This window comes from Miscanthus floridulus, chromosome 15 (assembly GCF_019320115.1).
Source record: "Miscanthus floridulus cultivar M001 chromosome 15, ASM1932011v1, whole genome shotgun sequence".
In the NCBI taxonomy this organism is placed as follows: Eukaryota; Viridiplantae; Streptophyta; class Magnoliopsida; order Poales; family Poaceae; genus Miscanthus; species Miscanthus floridulus.
Window position 1 is genome coordinate 77,319,792 of NC_089594.1, and position 18,609 is coordinate 77,338,400.

The 18,609-nt window shown below is 42.9% G+C and overlaps 1 protein-coding gene, 1 long non-coding RNA gene and 1 pseudogene across 4 annotated transcripts; 1 reads left to right on the top strand and 2 right to left on the bottom strand.

The window, feature by feature from the left end:
• Window positions 1-1,154: 1,154 nt before the first annotated feature.
• Window positions 1,155-4,585, bottom strand: LOC136508239 (uncharacterized). 3 transcript variants are annotated; one of them, XR_010771907.1, is made up of 7 exons: window positions 3,411-4,585; window positions 2,930-2,985; window positions 2,612-2,671; window positions 2,396-2,517; window positions 2,049-2,109; window positions 1,909-1,935; window positions 1,155-1,445 (listed from the first exon to the last, which is right to left on the bottom strand). XR_010771907.1 is itself a non-coding variant. In XM_066502883.1 (7 exons), the coding sequence occupies exons 1-4, from the start codon at window positions 4,555-4,557 to the stop codon at window positions 2,494-2,496; spliced, it is 372 nt and encodes a 123-aa protein (XP_066358980.1). In that variant the 5' UTR covers window positions 4,558-4,585; the 3' UTR covers window positions 1,155-1,445; window positions 1,909-1,935; window positions 2,049-2,109; window positions 2,396-2,493. The 3 variants fall into 3 exon arrangements, 1 of the variants encoding a protein (XP_066358980.1); XR_010771908.1 differs by having other exon boundaries at window positions 3,386-4,585; XM_066502883.1 differs by having other exon boundaries at window positions 4,326-4,585.
• Window positions 4,586-7,248: 2,663 nt separating this feature from the next.
• Window positions 7,249-10,376, bottom strand: LOC136508241 (uncharacterized). Its single transcript, XR_010771909.1, has 3 exons — window positions 9,994-10,376; window positions 9,687-9,809; window positions 7,249-9,135 (listed from the first exon to the last, which is right to left on the bottom strand). It is a non-coding gene; the product is annotated as an uncharacterized lncRNA (long non-coding RNA).
• Window positions 10,377-10,477: 101 nt separating this feature from the next.
• On the top strand, window positions 10,478-18,406 carry LOC136508237 (L-type lectin-domain containing receptor kinase IX.1-like; annotated as a pseudogene).
• Window positions 18,407-18,609: the final 203 nt, after the last annotated feature.

Consider the following 18,609-nt stretch of genomic DNA (forward strand, 5'->3'; position numbering starts at 1 on the left):
ATTGTTACCTGGGTCAACTGGCACTGGCTCCTTCATCATGGTCCGAATTCTCTGAATCAATGCTAACTTCATCACCAGTCCTTTCCTCCTCTTCTTTCTCCAACTCGTCCCACTCGTATGAACCCACATCGAAGTCGTCGTTCAAATGGCCTACTGAAAACCGCCTACATTCTTCAACTGCCATTGGAGAGGACTGAAGTTGCTCATGCATCAACTTACTGCCCAATACCATATTCCCTAGTGTTCGGTCCACATCGACCGCCCATTTATGTTCATCGCCTCTAACGTCGTCAAAGGATGGCCCATCCTCCTTCCTGTATCCATTCTCCACCACCACCTCAACCATGGTCACATTTGACCCTTTGATTACCCTTTTTTAGAGCAACCAATGACCCTTGTTGGGTAAGGGCATTAAGACGAAGTGTGCCCTAGTCTTCCCACTATCAAACCTCCCCTTCAATGTGAATGCACCAGCGAACGAACTTTTCCTTAACATGCAAGAAAAGGTCACAGAAGCTAGGAGGCACACCAGATATTTCCAGTTCATCTTCCATATCCTCAAACACCACATCTTCTTTTCTAACACTTCATAAAACAAATGGACTAAATAATCCATCTACAAAAGCATTTGAACAAACTTCATCAAGTCTTCGAATTGGTTCTAGTGAACCAAACAGGGGCGACTAAGTACATATAACCTATACATAGTAACCTAACCAAATATAAATACAATCTACCTAGCCTAACCTAACCTAACTACATGTAACCGATACATGCTAAACTATCTATACAATTAACTACACTAACTATACCAAATAAGTTACTATACCATAGCCAATTTATAGCGACTCCAAATTGGTCGCTATAAGTCGTTATTATAGCGACCGATGTATAAGTCGTTGTAAGTGGCGTCGCTATAAATCTATAGCGACCGACAGGGTTTACAGCGACCGATAGTTGGATGCTAGTATTTATAACAACCAATGATCTGTCACATGTTATAGCGACCAATGGTTCGAGGATATTAAACTTTTTAGCGACCACTAATCCATCGCTATGAACTGGCACAATTATATATAATAAATTTTGTATTAACCAGATTTCATATCAAATCAACATCCATAGCATGTCACATCACTTCATCAGCCACATCATCAGATAAAGATCTCAAGTTTCATTGAAGCCAACATTTAGCAATACATCAAGTTCTATCATCTGAGATTCTGATCCATGACAGCAAGTCATCCTTACAAAAGTAAAAGAACACATACAACCGAGCTAGGTTAAATGGCAGGCACAAGTCATATGTTTGACTGCACAATCTAACTATATTCATAGCAAAATACCTCATCTCCATCTTATCAAAAGCAAAATGTCATATGTTGACTTCCTGGTGACATTATCCAGATTCTAGCATCATGTACACCTCCAAGGCCTCCCTCCACCTAAACACAACACAGTACACACATGAAGTTAATTATGGGACTTACATAGGAACCAAACAATTGTGATACCCATAATCTAATTGAGACTAGAAAATAGTCAATAGGTAACCTCAAATAGAAATAGAAAAATATCATCTCCAAGGTTCAAAAGTAGATGTCTAGAAGCTAGTTGGGTACATTCTGTTTTGGCAAACTGTTGATGAAGTCTAAGTCTTTCCTAACAATCATGTAGTAAATTGCACTTTAAAGACTAGCATGAAAATTTTCACTAAATGGTTCATTCCCAAAATTATAGGCATCAGAGGTTTTTATTTTCATTCCAAGAAGTCATCAACAGTTTGCATGCAAGCTTGAAAAAGATAAAATCAGAACATGCTGACCAAAATCACACACATATTACAAATAAGAAAACATTTATGCATCCTCAACAGAAAAAGGTAGAAATCAGATATAGATTGCCCACCTGAGTTCTAGCTCTTCTCTCCCCCTGCTGCAAGTCCAGAGTATAAAAACACAAAGTATAGGCACTAATCAGCATCATGAAACTTGCTAACCTTCAACTGTCATAAGAGGAGATACATAAGTGACCTAAGAATAACATACCTGAAACACCTTAAGGCAATTTTGATGCCTTCCTAACCGATTTTGATGCATGCTGCTTAACCTTCAATTGTCACAAATATCACTAATTATAAGTTTGACCATTTGTCATATACTAGTGAACATGCACGTCCGACACGCACATGGATATAAAAAAATCTCATTCATAAAGGAGGAATTACAGTTGGCATTAGAATTCTAGCTTTTTCAAAGTGGAAAATTCCATTAGTAAACGAGGCTACGATACAAAAACTCCTGAGGCAGTAAGTACATCTCCATCTCCCACATCAAACCACTTGCAGAGCTTATGATCGATGTATGTTGGCACTTGACAGTGCAGCTTGCCTTACCCTCATATCATCATCAGAGTCTTTCTCCTTGTGTACTTGGATGCTTAGTATAATCTCATCATTTTCCCATTCCCCTCCTATTACTTCTCCTCACAACCTCATACCGCACTTGAAATATCTTCCTAAAATATGGGTAAAAATAAAGATTAGCGACCCGTAAAATCATCAAATATATCAAAAGAAACCATGCTAAAATTTTGATTTACTGTTACAAACCTCAGCTTGGAAGTTTCCATACCGCACTAAAAAAGACTGAAGGTACCACATATTTCGCCCCTAACAGTGAAAATGTCACATTAAAATTGATAGACAACTGTGTGTACACAACCACCTTAAGTAAGAGAAAGAGAATGGGCACAAGAATCTAGCAATTTGAGTAACTAATACAACGAGAACTACAGGCCATGCGAATCCTCTTATCTGAAAGCAAGTATACATACTGATATACGTTACTGGACACAAAAAGGAAAGGTTAACTCTATACTAATATCCTACACGATAATATTGCAGAGAGAGATGTTAAACTATACAAACCTGTGCATATGTATTGGCCGAAGAAATAAGTTCATTATTCCCAGATCTAGTAAAAGCTGCAGAGGGGAAAAAGGAAAGAACTTATATAGTTAATGAAGCACGGGATACTGAAGGTACCCACATATAAAGTTCATTAAATGTATCACGAGGAGCAAAAGAAAATATGTCAAAGAATAAACTAACAGGAAAAATTCAAATGTTTTATATTTTCTAGATTCTAACAAAATGCTCATGATCAGCAGTAAAGATAAAAGCAGTACGTAATCCCTATTTGCATGCTTAGCTGGTTGAGTCTAGGTCAAGGCAGCAAAGCAGAAAATGAGATAATATAGTGAAAAAAAATCATCAGTTTTTTTTTCATTAGAAAATACAGAAATGATCAGCACTTCCAAGGAAGTACGAAAAAACAAGAATACAGTTGTAGGTTCATAGAATATTTTTTCTGTAGAGTCTTACGCATCAATACTAGAGTACCAAACACCTTATGAACAAAAACATTGCTATGCCACAAGCAAGAGCAAGAAACAGTAACATAGACACTTGATGTTGTGCAAGTTCTTCATCCTGTGTATGGTAACTGCAACCAGATTAGATAACCGATACAGCAAGAATGCAAAATCCAAGAAGGTGATTGACATTCGATATATTGTTAAAGACTACTCACAAGCACTGAGAACACAAAGTAGGAGCGTAACAATGTGCCAAGTGACAAATTTTTTTGTCATGAAACCAGCATTCATGAGAGTTTGGTTTCAGATCAGTCTATAAACTGCCAGGTAGCATCCTATGTATGCCGCGGTGTGAAGTGCAATATTCTTCATAGTGAAGTAAACCAATGTATAGTCACATGTTTGTGTAAAGAGGGAGCAAACTTATATCAAAATGGTTATCCATCTAAATCTAGTTTGGGAAGAATTTAAAGTGGGTAAAATGCAACAGAAGCATTGGTCGTAGCTACAGTGATATCCTCTTCGGCTGACAGACTGCACCGTAATCCTGTTTAACCATTTCACCTAAAAGTACACCAAGGTTTTTTTTATATGTAAGATTAAAAAAAAGATACGAACTAGGAAAAATTGGGATAACAATCACAACATCTTAATTTCTTCAGCTATACCATCCTACTGATGCTGGACGCCTGGATCTACTCGATTTAGCATTTAGTAATCGGAAATTGGGAAGCAATCGAGCAAAGCTCAAAACTGGAGAACTAGAAATTCGATTTACGGATTCACCAGTCACCACTGCAGCAACCAGCAGGATGGATCGAATTGGCCAATTGGGGATTTGATTTGAGTTGAGACTGGAGATGGAGGGCAGGGCAGTCGCACATACTCGGGGATGGAAGGCAAGGGAGCAGCGGACGGGGATGGAAGGGAAGAGAACGAGTATGTACCCGCTCTGTTCGAGCTCGTGGCCGGTGGGAGCGGGGACGATGGCTGTGATGACGGGGTGGGGACGACGGCAGTGGTGGCTCGGGCTCCGACGAGCGCGCTGGGGTTGGCGGCCACGGCGGCGAGGACGGCGGCCAGGGCAGGGATGGCGCCCCCCACGCGAGCTCGCGGTGGTGGTGAGTCCGTACGTGACGAGCGACGCTGGGTGCTGAGTCCGTCAGGTTTGGGAGTCATGAGATGAGACGGCGACTTATGGGGGTGGTTTGGTGGTGGAGTTAGGGTTTCAGGTGACACTATGACGAGTGGGCGATGCAAAATTTCACTACAAGCGAGTGGACTAGGCCGAACGCGCCAAAATAAAACCAAGCTATAGCGACCAATCGTTGGACCTTAATATGCTTTTTTAACGACCGATTGTCCGAGGAAATATACACCCACCGATCATCGGTCGTTACAAGAAAAAATAGCGACCGATACTCTCTTAGAAATTTGTAGCGACCAATTGTTGGTTGTTAATACTATGTTTTAGCGACCGTTGTCTGATGCTAATTGTTGGTTATGGTATAGTGAGTATACTAATAAATACTACAAATACTAATCTAATTAACTAACTATACTAATCTAACTATACTAATCTAACATTACTAATCAAACAAATACTAATCTAACTACCATTCACACTATACCACAGTCAATATGTAGCAACTCTAAATCGGTCGCTATAAGTCGTTATAGCGACCGATGATTCGTCGCTATAACGTTATAGCGAACGATGTATAAGTCGCTGTAAGTGACGTCGCTACAAGTCTATAGCGACCGATAATTGGACGCAAATATTTATACCGACCGATGATACGTTACATGTTTTAGCGACCGATGGTTTGAGGATATCAAACTTTTTAGCAACCAATAATCGGTCACTATGAACTGGCACAATTATATATTTATATAATATTAATTTCGTATTAACCAGATGTCAAACCTAATAAACATCCATAACATGTCACATTATTCATCAACCACATACATAAGTAAACCATAGCTGCCCACAACACTCATAAACCACATTATTAGATAAAGGTATCTCAAGTTTTCATTGGAGCCAACATTTAGCAATACATCAAGTTCTATCATCTGATCCATGACAGGTCATCATTACAAAAGGAAAAGAACACATACAACCAAGCTAGGTCAAGGCAGGCACAAGTCATATGTTAGCTTGCACAATCTAACTAGATTCACTACAAAATGCCTCATTTTCATGTTATCAAAAGCAAAATGTATATGTTAGCTTCATGTTGGCTATCCAACATCATGCAGAACTCCAAAGCCTCCCTCCCACTCCCACCTGAACACAGTGCACACATGAAGTTAATTATGGGACTGTATATAGGTAAACAACAACAACAAAGCCTTTAAGTCCCAAACAAGTTAGGGTAGGCTAGAGTTGAAACCCAGCAGAAGCAATCAAGGTTTAGGCACGTGAATAGTTGTCTTCCAAGCATTCCTATCTAAGGCTAAATCTTTGGGTATATTCCATCCTTTCAAGTCTCCTTTTATTGCCTCTACCCAAGTCAACTTCGGTCTTCCTCTGCCTCTCCACGTTACTATCCTGGCTTAGGATTCCACTACGCACCGGTGCCTCTGGAGGTCTCCGTTGGACATGTCCAAACCATCTCAACCGGTGTTGGACAAACTTTTCTTCAATTAGTGTTACCCCTAATCTATCACATATATCATCGTTCCGAACTCAATCCCTTCTTGTATGACCACAAATCCAACGCAACATACGCATTTCCGCGACACTTATCTGTTGAACATGTCGCCTTTTCGTAGGCCAACATTCTGCACCATACAACATAACAGGTCTGAACAGTTTAGACTGCGACTGCTATGCTTTTTGCCCTTCCAGAAAATTTGAGTCTGAACAAGAAGCTGCATATACTAGTAAGAATCGATAGGCGCCAAAACCAAGTTGCATTCAGATAAGCACAGTTGCATTCACAGATCAGAAGAGCTCTAAGGAGTGTTACCTTTGTCCCTGTGTGGAACCAAACATCTAATTTCTTATTAGAGCCACCACCTAAGTTCTTATTAGAGCCACCGACTATCTAAATCCTATTTTTGCTAGTATCTGTATATATGTAAAAAAGGAGCTCATTAGGCGTCTTCAGTCTAGCTAGAATCAGAGCATGTAAAATTTGGAGCCAGTATCTGTTTTGAAACTAACTCCAATCTACATAATTTTATCAATGACACAGTAAACTATGATATATAGGAACATGCAGTGCACCAATTCAGAAAGTCATAATAATCAGTAAAATAGGCATAACAAAACCCTACAGGTCGTAATTGCTAAGTAAGTTCCATGCAGTGCACCAATCTACACATGAAGTTTTAGCGACCGTTGTCTGACGCTAATTATTGGTTGTGGTATAGTGAGTATACTAATAAATACTACAAATACTAATCTAATTAACTAACTATACTAATCTTACATTACTAATCAAACAAATACTAATCTAACTACCATTCACACTATACCACAGTCAATCTGTGGCGACTCTAAATCGGTCGCTATAAGTCGTTATAGCGACTGATGATTGTTCGCTATAACGTTATAGCGAACGATGTATAAGTCGTTGTAAGTGGCGTTGCTATAAGTCTATAGCGACCGATAATTGGATGCAAATATTTATACCAACCGATGATATGTTTCATGTTTTAGCGACAGATGGTTTGAGGATATCAAACTTTTTAGCAACCAATAATCGGTCACTATGAACTGGCACAATTATATATTTATATAATATTAATTTCGTATTAACCAGATGTCAAACCTAATAAACATCCATAACATGTCACATTCTTCATCAACCACATACATAAGTAAACCATAGCTGCCCACAACACTCATAAACCACATTATTAGATAAAGGTATCTCAAGTTTTCATTGAAGCCAACATTTAGCAATACATCAAGTTCTATCATCTGATCCATGACAGGTCATCATTACAAAAGGAAAAGAACACATACAACCAAGCTAGGTCAAGGCAGGCACAAGTCATATGTTAGCTTGCACAATCTAACTAGATTCACTACAAAATGCCTCATTTTCATGTTATCAAAAGCAAAATGTATATGTTAGCTTCATGTTGACTATCCAACATCATGCAGACCTCCAAAGCCTCCCTCCCACTCCCACCTGAACACAGTGCACACATGAAGTTAATTATGGGACCTGTATATAGGTAAACAATACAAATAAAGATGACTACACAGTTTAGACTGCGACTGCTATGCTTTTTGCCCTTCCAGAAAATTTGAGTCTGAACAAGAAGCTGCATATACTAGTAAGAATCGATAGGCGCCAAAACCAAGTTGCATTCAGATAAGCACAGTTGCATTCACAGATCAGAAGAGCTCTAAGGAGTGTTACCTTTGTCCCTGTGTGGAACCAAACAACATCTAATTTCTTATTAGAGCCACCACCTAAGTTCTTATTAGAGCCACCGACTATCTAAATCCTATTTTTGCTAGTATCTGTATATATGTAAAAAAGGAGCTCATTAGGCGTCTTTAGTCTAGCTAGAATCAGAGCATGTAAAATTTGGAGCCAGTATCTGTTTTGAAACTAACTCCAATCTACATAATTTTATCAATGACACAGTAAACTATGATATATAGGAACATGCAGTGCACCAATTCAGAAAGTCATAATAATCAGTAAAATAGGCATAACAAAACCCTACAGGTCGTAATTGCTAAGTAAGTTCCATGTCGACTAGTCCAGCACCAAAACAAAACAGTAATATCGAAACCACATCAGTTATCTATGTGACGTGTATAAATAAAAATTGTCTCTTTCAAATACTTGTTTGGAGTTATACTCAGTAAAACTAGGGAAAATAAGGTTAGCTTATGAATAATAGTTCAGAAATAAGTTTGGGGTTGATCATGTTTAATACCAGGGTCATCTCCTTTCTCAAAGATTCTCAGAAAGAGCATGACTACCCTTTACGTACAACTTCCATCATGCTATATTTCTGCTTCAGCAAATTAGGATTTGACAAGTCCTTCAACTTCTGAGAAACTAATTGCCAAAATATACTGTGCAAAAATAGAATGGTTGATATAGACAGGAACCATGAAGAAACTCGAATAACTCTAGAGAGATTAAACCATGCTTATCCGCATGCAGCATGCAGAATAATGCTTATATAGAATAAACAAAGAATGAAAGCATGGAATACTAACTACACATGAGGGACCATACTGGTTCCTACAAGGGCCCAAACAACATTACCATGACTCATTGTCAGTGCAAGTGTACAGCCCCAAGTTTCATACAGCAACGATTATTTTGCACCTATGGGTTTTTTTAGTATAATGTTTAGGGATCAGGACAGAAGAAAGAAGAAAGAGTAATCCACAATTTAATCTCAGTTCTCAGTGGTTCAAAGAAAGGAACCATGGAAGCTAGTCTAATAAAGGTAACGAGGAATGCAAAAGGGTCATACAATTCATCAATAACAATGCTTCGAAAGTATATTAAATTAAATTGTTAATCATGCATTCTTTACCAGTAGGGATAATAAAGCATATACTGATATACATATTAGTTTCAACATTACCATGCCTCTCAGTAGTAGGTAAATGAGCAAAGAAACATAACTCACAGAAGCTTCATGGCCAAAATATCCATCCACTTCCCCTAGACCAACAGCAGCATCAGCTGGCCATGGAGAGCCTCAGAGCCACCACTGGCTCCAATCTCTTGGTGCGTTGCCAGAGACAAGAGGCCTGATAGGCTGAATCACATGGCAAACTCAATCACAAAGCTAATACTCCATGCTTACAGAGCAAAAAAAAATAGCAGTCATATCCATAGGCCGTAGCTATCAGTCCTAAGGACTGATCAAGACCATTGCCTTAGTCAAAACACAGGACTAAAGGGGTGTTAATTTCAGACCACCAGCAATTTTATCCGTTCAGCTGCACTAGGCACATGACCATCAAATATAAACTAAACTTTTTGATCCTGCTGCCAGCTTAATAATTAGAACAGAGATAAAGAATTCAGTGCTCAGTATTCAGCAACCTAGTTCAATTCGAAAATGGAACCACACCTAAAACAAATTAGCAACAAAGAAGGGCTAGTACTATCCAGTGTGCAGATTAGCTTCATCCCACAACAAATTAGAAACAAACTTGTGGTGTGGCTTAACAACAAAATGGCTGCAGGCTGCATTTGACGTTCAATCCATGTCTAAACAAGATACAATCTAAAATCTTGTGTATTTTTAAAATGTTATCATCACTTGACTGCAAGTGCACCCTAGTAAAATTTAATGGCTCTCACCTCCAGCCTCATGCGGCAAGGCAATTTCACTTCGATCAGGCAGCGATGCAACAACAATCCCTGAGGCGTTGGAACCTGGAACGCTGGATACTACCCCTTCAGGTTCTCCCACACCATTGTAAACTGCACAAAGGAAAATAATTGATATATTGAATCGCTCTTGTGAACGAAGCTGTTTGGTTCAGCTCTGATAATGGGATCTCACAGCCTTAGAAAATTGAAAAGTATGTCGGACTGCGATAAACACTATGAGCTAAAAAAGACCAAAATGCATCAGATTCCAGATCTATAGGATGACAATACTTACCTGGATCCGTTCTGCACCGAGCCACCTCGTCGGATCCGCCCGAGCCACCTCGTCAGATCTCGCTGCCGCCTGGAGCACTGGGGCCGCGCGGTACCGGATAGCCGCCATGCCCTTGGCCTGGCCGCACCACCGCACACTGCCTGGGGTACCTGGGTCGCACGCCGCGCTTCCATCGACCAGGGCTTCGCGCCGCGCCGCCGCCTTGCGACCCCAATGAGCGCACAGCGGGGATGCGGCCCAGACGACCGAGTAGTAGGGACGGCGGCTGCAGCAGCGAGGATGCCGGCCCCGGCGAGCTCGTGGCGGTGATGGAGAAGAGCCACCCCCGAGGTCCCGACGAGCGCCGCTGGTGCTGAGTCCGTGTGTGGCGGCTGCCGGGTGGATGGGACGATGGGTGCTAGAGCCTTGAGACAGGATTTTGGCCTTTTGGGTGTTAGTGTATGACCGGTGGGCCACTCAATTACATTGAACGTGAGTGGTCGGCTTGTCTGCCGCCGGAGCTGCTTCTTTCTTGATCATCCTTGGCCTGTCAGTCAGTTTCCTCCTGCGCCGACGGCGAAAGCGCGCCATGCAGACCATGGAGAGGGATCTGGAAGAGGGCGACGACTTCGTCGGAACGGAGGACGAGTTCGAGAAAGGGACCGGGCCAAAGTGGTTTTGCTACGGCGAGCTTGCCATTGCCACTGACAACTTCTCGGACAAGCACAAGCTAGGAGAGGGAGGGTTCGGGTCAGTGTACAGGGGATTCCTGAAGGAGATGGGTCTCCACGTTGCCATCAAGAGGGTGTCCAAGGGTTCCAAGCAGGGGAGAAAGGAGGCCGGCTTAGGCACCGCAACCAGGTGCAGCTCATCGGCTGGTGCCATGGCGGCAGCGAGCTCCTCCTGGTCTACGAGCTGATGCCCAACGACAGCCTCGACATGCACCTTTACACCGCCAGCGATGACACAGACACACTGCTGCCATGGTAGTTCTGGCACGAGATCGTGCTGGGGCTTGGGTCAGCTCTACTGTACCTGCACGAGGAGTGGGAGCAGTGCGTGGTGCATAGGGACATCAAGCCCAGCAACGTGATGCTGGACGTGTCCTTCCACGCCAAGCTCGGCTACTTCGGGCTGGCAAGGCCGGTCGACCACGGCCAGGGCTCACACACCACGGTGCTCGCTGGGAGCATGGTGTTAGATTGATCTCTAATCTCAAACTGGGCCCAATGGCCTAGTTGGGCCTTTGATCCGCGCCCTGACCGGGAGCGCCCAGCCCAGTATGGCTGGAGGGCCCCTGTCACACTGCGTTATATATAGAGGTGGGGGCCGGCGGCTCTGAGGATGAGGTTTACCGTGAGCCGAGCTCCCCACCGAAACCTAAACCCTAATCTCGATAAGAGAGGGGCGCAGCCAGTGACGGGAAGCCACCAACCACGCCGCCCCGCTCCACCGACGTCGACGACTTCATTGACCTCTTCCCCGAACATCGCTGCCCGTTCGCAGACTTCACCGACGAACGAGATGGCGGCTTCTAGACCATCTCCCTCTGCGGTGTCAGGTTCCACATGTTCTTCTTCTATTCCTCTCTCTACTCTCGATATCGCATTCACAGTAAAGAGAACCCGCTAAACCTAACCCTAAATGATCTTTTCGGTCTCTACAATGGTATCAGAGCCTCACTGGGTATAGATCTAGCCTATCAAAACCCTCTATCTAGATGTAGATCATCTCAGGGGTAAGAAACAGATTAGATCTGTTGGGATCTAAGAAGAGAAGAGAGTCACCGAACCCTAACCCTAATCGGGTGAAGAACAGAGAAAAGAAAGGAGTCTCGGCACGCGAAGCCGAACCCTAACCCGCGAATCAAACTCGGGGAAGAAGAACAGTGAATGAAACCCTAACCCTAACCAAACCCTAATCTCGATCCTAACCCCATCCCCAACCCTAAATCGGATAGATCCGAGAAGAGAAGAAAGGAAAATCAAATCAGAGAAGAAAAGGGGAAGGGGAAGAGGCCTACCTCGCGGCTGCAACGCGCTGCCGCCTTGTCGGCGCGCGGGCGCGTGCTCTGGCCAAGGGCGCCGCGGCCAGGCCGCTTGATGGCGGCGCGCTCACCCGCTAGGGAGTGCGCGCATCGGCGAGAGGGCCGGCGACGGCGCTGTCATCCTCTCACTCCACGCCATCGTGGGGATGAGATAGAGAAGGAGGAGAAGCGGCCGGGTCAGATTTAGGGTTTCGGAGGGGATCAGGGCACCGCCGCCCAGACCACTCGACGGCGGCGTGCTCACCCGCTGGGGAGCGCGCACGCCGGCGAGGGGATCGGCGACGGCGCCGTCTTCACGTTTTCTTTCGCTCGGTTGCTCGCTGCTGCTACGCTGAGGAGAGAAAGGAGCGAGGCGAGGAAGAGAATGGGCTAGGGTTTTCACCGGGGTCGCCGCGGCGTCGGTTTTTATGTCCCCGATCCACACGCGCGGCCGTCAGATCTGGATGAACGGACGAGCGCGAGTGGACCGAAATCGGCCCAGGCGGGCGACTTTGCTGGCCTAGGCCCAGGTTGCGGCCTAGGCGTGCGGAGGTGCCGCGAGCGCGCGTGCGTGGACTGCTGTGGCTGGGCCGGGCCAAAATGAATAGAAGAGTAATTTTTGTTTTATTATTTTTTAGAAGTGAATTTGATGAATTTTTTTTAATTCTCTGTTAAATTTTGAACCATTAGGATAAATTTTCAGAGAATAGAGAAATTATAGAGAAATGCTTCTGAAAAATAGATAATTTTTTACGTTTTCCGCTGCTAAAGAAATAGTTTATTCTCTAGTTATTTTGAACCAACATGATATTTAATTGGAGAAAAAGAGATTTTGACATGATTATGATGTTGTTATTTTCTTACAAACGTTGTTAATAATAATATCGTAATTTTAATGATTTTATGCATTATTTTTATTTTTACCCAACGGTGATGTAGATTTAATGCATAAATAGTTGTATGTTTTAATTTTGACCAACGTCGGAATCAAGGCATGCTTTTGTTGTTATTATTTATGTTCTCACTCTATATGAATTGTGTTTTCAGGCGGATACAACTTGATGGGTTGTATCAAAGAGATCCCCACTTTCAAAGGTGACAACTACACGGAGTGGAAGAAAAAGATTGACCTGGCCTTCATCTTGGCTGAGGTGGACTGGGTAGTCACCTCACCGTGTCCCGCTGAGCCTGTGGCACCGGTGAGGGAGACAAATGAGGCTGATGCCGCTTAGGCAACTAGAGAGAGGGATTTTGAATCCCAAAAGATGTCCTATGACCTTGAGCATAGGAAGTGGGTCACTACCAATAAGAAATGTTTGACTGTGATAAAGAACATGATTGAGCCTGCAATTGTGGGCTCAATCCCAGAGTGTGACACGGTCACCGAGTACCTTGATGGAATAAAGAGTCAGTTCACTGACTCTTCAAAGACATATGCTACCCAGCTGATAAAGCAGCTGGTGACAGAGAGGTACTCTAGAAATGGTGGCATAAGAGAGCATATACTAAGGATGAGCAATTTGGCATCCAAGCTAAAACCAATAGATCTGGCTCTCAAGAAAGAGTTCCTTATCCATTTGATTTTTGCTTCCTTGCCAAGGGAATTTGACACTTTTGTTGTCAACTACAACATATAGCCCGAGAAGTGGGACTTAGAGAGGCTCATGGCTATGTGTGTGCAAGAGGAGGAGAGGATGAAAGCTGCCAATGGTGGCACTATCAATTATGTGAAAGACAACAAGAAAAAAAATGCTAACTCCTCCTCAAAGTCAAAGGAAAAGGGTCCCATGTTGTATCAGCCTCAGCAGAACAAGTTCATAGTAGAGAAAGACCAGTGTTTCTATTGTAAGAAGACGGGACATTATAAAAAAGATTGTCCCGATTACTTAAAGATGATCATGGCAAAGAAATGTGAGAACATTATTATGTTCATAAATGAATCCCTGTATGTATAGTATTCGAAATCTACTTGGTGGATTGACTCGGATGCAACTGTTCATGTTGCTAATTCCTTACAGGGATTCTGTTCGACGAGGACTACGTAAAGAAGAGAAAGACACGTTAAAGTTGCAAATGAAGTCCGAGCAGATGTTGAAGCCATTGGTGATCTTTCTCTAGAGCCTGCTGATGGCTTCACACTTTTACTTAGAGATGTACTTTATGTTCCCTCTTTATAGAGAAACTTGATTAGTGTTTCATGCTTGGACAATGATGGATATGATTGTCATTTTAGAAATGGCAAATGTAAGATAATATTTAATAATGCATGTATTGGTCTTGCTATCTTACAAAATGAGCTTTATTTGTTATCACTACGTGATGATGTGAATGTTGTATGCGATAACGGGAACGTTGTGTGCGACAATGAGAATGTATCCTCGTCTACGGATGTAAACAGAAAACGAAAGAGAACTCACGATGCGTCGTCGAAATTATGGCACTGTCGTTTAGGCCATATTTCGAGGGGAGAATAGAAAGACTAGTTAAGAATGATATTCTTTCTCCATTAGAGCTCTCAGTTTTAGAACAATGCAGAGAATGCATAAAAGGAAAGTATGTAAAGAAAATTAAGAAAGATGCCAAATGAAATGCAGGAATTTTACAGATTATTCACATAGACATATGTGGTCCGTTTTCTATAAAGAGTGTGGATGGTTATGATTCGTTCATAACATTCACAGATGATTACTCCCGTTATGGCTATATTTATCCAATCAAAGAAAGAACAGAAGCATTGGATAAATTTAAGATATTTAAGGTAGAAGTTGAAAACCAACACAATTTAAAGATTAAGATAGTCAGGTCCGACCGTGGGGGGAGTACTATGGTCGGCATACCCCATATGGCCAAGTTCCTGGACCTTTTGCAAGATTCTTATAGGAGAATGGCATAGTAGCCCAGTATTCTACACCGAACGAACCTCAGCAGAATGGAATAGCTAAAAGACGCAATTGTACCCTGATGGATATGGTGCGCAGTATGATAAGTTACTCCACCTTACCGTTGAGCCTATGGATGGAGGCGTTAAAAACCGCCATTCATATTCTCAATAGAGTACCAAGTAAGTCGGTGCCCAAAACACCATATGAGTTGTGGACAGGAAGAGTACCCTCACTAAACCACTTACGTGTGTGGAGGAGTCTTGCTGAGGCTAAAGTATTTAACCCAAACATTAGGAAGCTAGATCCTAAAACAGTAAGTTGCCATTTCATTGGCTACCTAGAATAGTCAAAAGGTTTTTATTTCTACTGTCCAGACAGACATACAATGTTTGTGGAAACAAGACACGCTGTCTTCCTAGAGGTTGAAAAGATGAGGGGGAGCATGGTAGCTTGAGAAATTGACCTTGAAGAGAAGCGGGTGTATGCGCCCACTTCAATGATTCATGAGCCATTTTTCTCACTACCTGTTGTCGCTGTACCGACAGCGCAAGATACTGTGGTGCCAGCACCTGTTGTTATTCCGCCTATGGCAACAATGAATGACGATGAGGAACATGTTCTTCAGGATCCTGTAGAACCTATTGCCACACATGAGGGGGAGCAACAATAGCCTCAAACAGAAGATGTGCCAAATGTGGAGGCCCCTAGAAGGTCTCAAAGAGTTAGAAAATCAGCTATTCCTGCTAACTATGAAGTATACAACACTGAGGAATTTCAAATGGAGGATGATCCCAGCTCATTTGAAGAAGCCATGAGAAGTGATCATTCATCAAAGTGGCTTGAGGCCATGGAAGATGAAATGAAATAATTCCTAAAGGAACCAAAACAGTAGGCTGTAAATGGGTCTACAAAACAAAACTTGACTCTCAAGGGGATATAGAGAGATATAAAGCACAACTTGTGGCAAAAGACTTTACGCAAAGAGAAGGAATTGATTACAATGAGACCTTTTCTCCAGTCTCATGTGAGGATTCCTTCAGAATCATAATGGCATTAGTGGCATATTATAATTTAGAATTATATCAGATGGATGTAAAGACGATATTTCTCAATGGGGACTTGGAGGGAAATGTGTACATGGCACAACCAAAAGGTTTTGTCATGGAAGGAAAAGAACAAATGAGATGCCGCCTAAAGAAATCCATTTATGGATTAAAACAAGCTTCAAGACAGTGGTACTTGAAGTTTGATCAGACAATAAGGAATTTTGGGTTTAAAGAGAATGTAGAGGACAATTATGTCTATGCAAAGTTTAAGAATAGAAAGTTTATCTTCCTTGTCCTGTATGTGGTTGATATCTTACTTGCTAGTAGTGATGTCAGTCTACTACTAGAGACAAAGAAGTTTTTGTCCTCAAAATTTGATATGAAAGATCTTGGTGAAACTTCGTTCGTTCTAGGGATCGATATTCACCGAGATAGAAGTAAAGGGGTATTAGGACTGTTGCAAAAGGCATACATAGAAAAGATCTTAAAGAAATTCAGTATGCACAAATATAGTCCCTCACCTGCTCCTATAGTCAAGGGCAACAGATATGGGGATTTTCAATGCCCCAGGAATCAGTATGAGATCGATCAAATGAAAATGGTTCCATATGCTTCAGCAGTCGGAAGCTTGCAATATGATCAAGTATGTACGTGCCCTCACTTGGCATTTGTTATCGGGTTACTTGGCAGATTCTAGAGCAATCCTAGAACAGAACACTGGAAATTAGTAAAGAAAGTCTTGCGTTATTTGCAAGGAACGAAAAGCCTTATGATGACGTATAGAAGATCAGATTCACTCCATATAGTGGGATATTCAGATTCTGATTAAGCGAGAGATGATAGAAAATCCACGTCTAGATATGTATTCACTCTCGCAGGGGGAGCTATTTCATGGAAAAGCTCAAAGCAAACCGTCACTACATCGTCCACAATGTATGAGTTTGTAGCGTGTTATGAGGCAACGGGGCAGGTGAACTGGCTAAAGAAGTTCATACCCGGTTTGAAGGTGGCTGACGATATCTATAGACCACTTAAGTTATACTACGATAATAATCTGGTAGTACAGTATGCTCACAACAATAAATCAAGTGGTGCTGCCAAACACATTGACATAAAGTATTATGTTGTGAAAGATAAAGTCCGGGATTATGTCATAAGTCTTTAGCATATAAGTACCAAAAAGATGCTCGCGGATCCGCTTACAAAAGGCTTACCACCCAATGTGTTCAAAGAACATGTAGCCGGCATGGGTTTAAGGGAAAGCCTATAATTCCTAGACAAAATAAGGCCTAAAGTTAAGTATCTATTTCATAACAGAGTGGTGTGTTGTAGTTGTTAAATCTATCGGCAATTGACCATGACGATGAAACATGCTCTATGCGCTAATCTATAATGGAATGAACAAAAGTAAATGATATGAAATTGAAAGATGGTAGGAGATTAAGGGAGAGATTGTTAGATTGATCTCTAATCCCAAACTGGGCCCAACGGCCCAGTTGGGCCTTTGATCTGCGCCTTGATCGGGGGCGCCCAGCCCACTATGGCTGGATGGCCCCTGTCACACTGCACTATATATAGAGGTGGGGGCCGGCGGCTCTGAGGACGAGGTTTACCGTAAGCCGAGCTCCCCACCGAAACCTAAACCCTAATCCCGATCAAAGAGGGGCGCAGCCAGTGACGGGAAGCCACCAACCGCGTCGCCCCGCTCCACCGACGTCGATGACTTCATTGACCTCTTCCTCAAACGCCGCTGCCCGTGCGCAGACTTCACCGACGAACGAGATGGCGGCTTCTGGAGCATCTCCCTCTGCGGTGTCAGGTTCGACACGTTCTTCTTCTATTCCTCTCTCTCTCTACTCTCGATATCGCATTCACAGTAAAGAGAACCCGCTAGACCTAACCCTAGATGATCTTTTCGATCTCTACACATGGGGTTAATGGACCCGGAGTGCATGATCACCGGCAGGGCGAACGCTGAATCGGACGTCTACAACTTCGGCATCGTACTGCTAGAGATCGCCTACGGCCAGCGGCCACTGGTGCGTCGCCACGGCGAAGAAGACGTGATCCACATCGTGCAGTGGGTGTGGGAGTACCACAGCAGAGGAGCCATCCTCGACGCCACCAACACATGGTTCAAGGGTGAGTTGGAGGCCCGGGAGATGGAGACCGTGATGGTCGTCGGCCTCTGGTGCGCGCACCCTGACCGGAGCCTCCGACCGTCCATCCGGCAGGCCGTCAGCGTGCTGCGGTCTGAGATGCCACTGCCCAATCTGCAGGCGAGGATGCCGGTGGCAACCTATGAGCCACCACCTGATGCCTTCTACTATACATCTACCACTGTCACAAGCGTTAATAGCAGCACCACTCAATCCAGCATGACAATCACAACTGTCCTGCCCAAATGACCTCAGATCATTCGCGACTGCAGAGACAACAAATTGACAATGCCCGGAGATCTTTGGCACACTGCTTTTGAATGTAATAAGTACCTCATCATGTTCCTTTAAAATACTTTGCAAGTATTATTATTTGTTACTCGAAATTGTTCTTGACCCACCGCATTTATTGGCATAAACTTTATATAGTTATCGTCAAATAATTTCTTGGGTTAAATTAAGTTATCGTTGTCTCTCTCTTCTGTTCCTTTTTTCCGCACTCCTATCTTGTGGCTATATAGTTA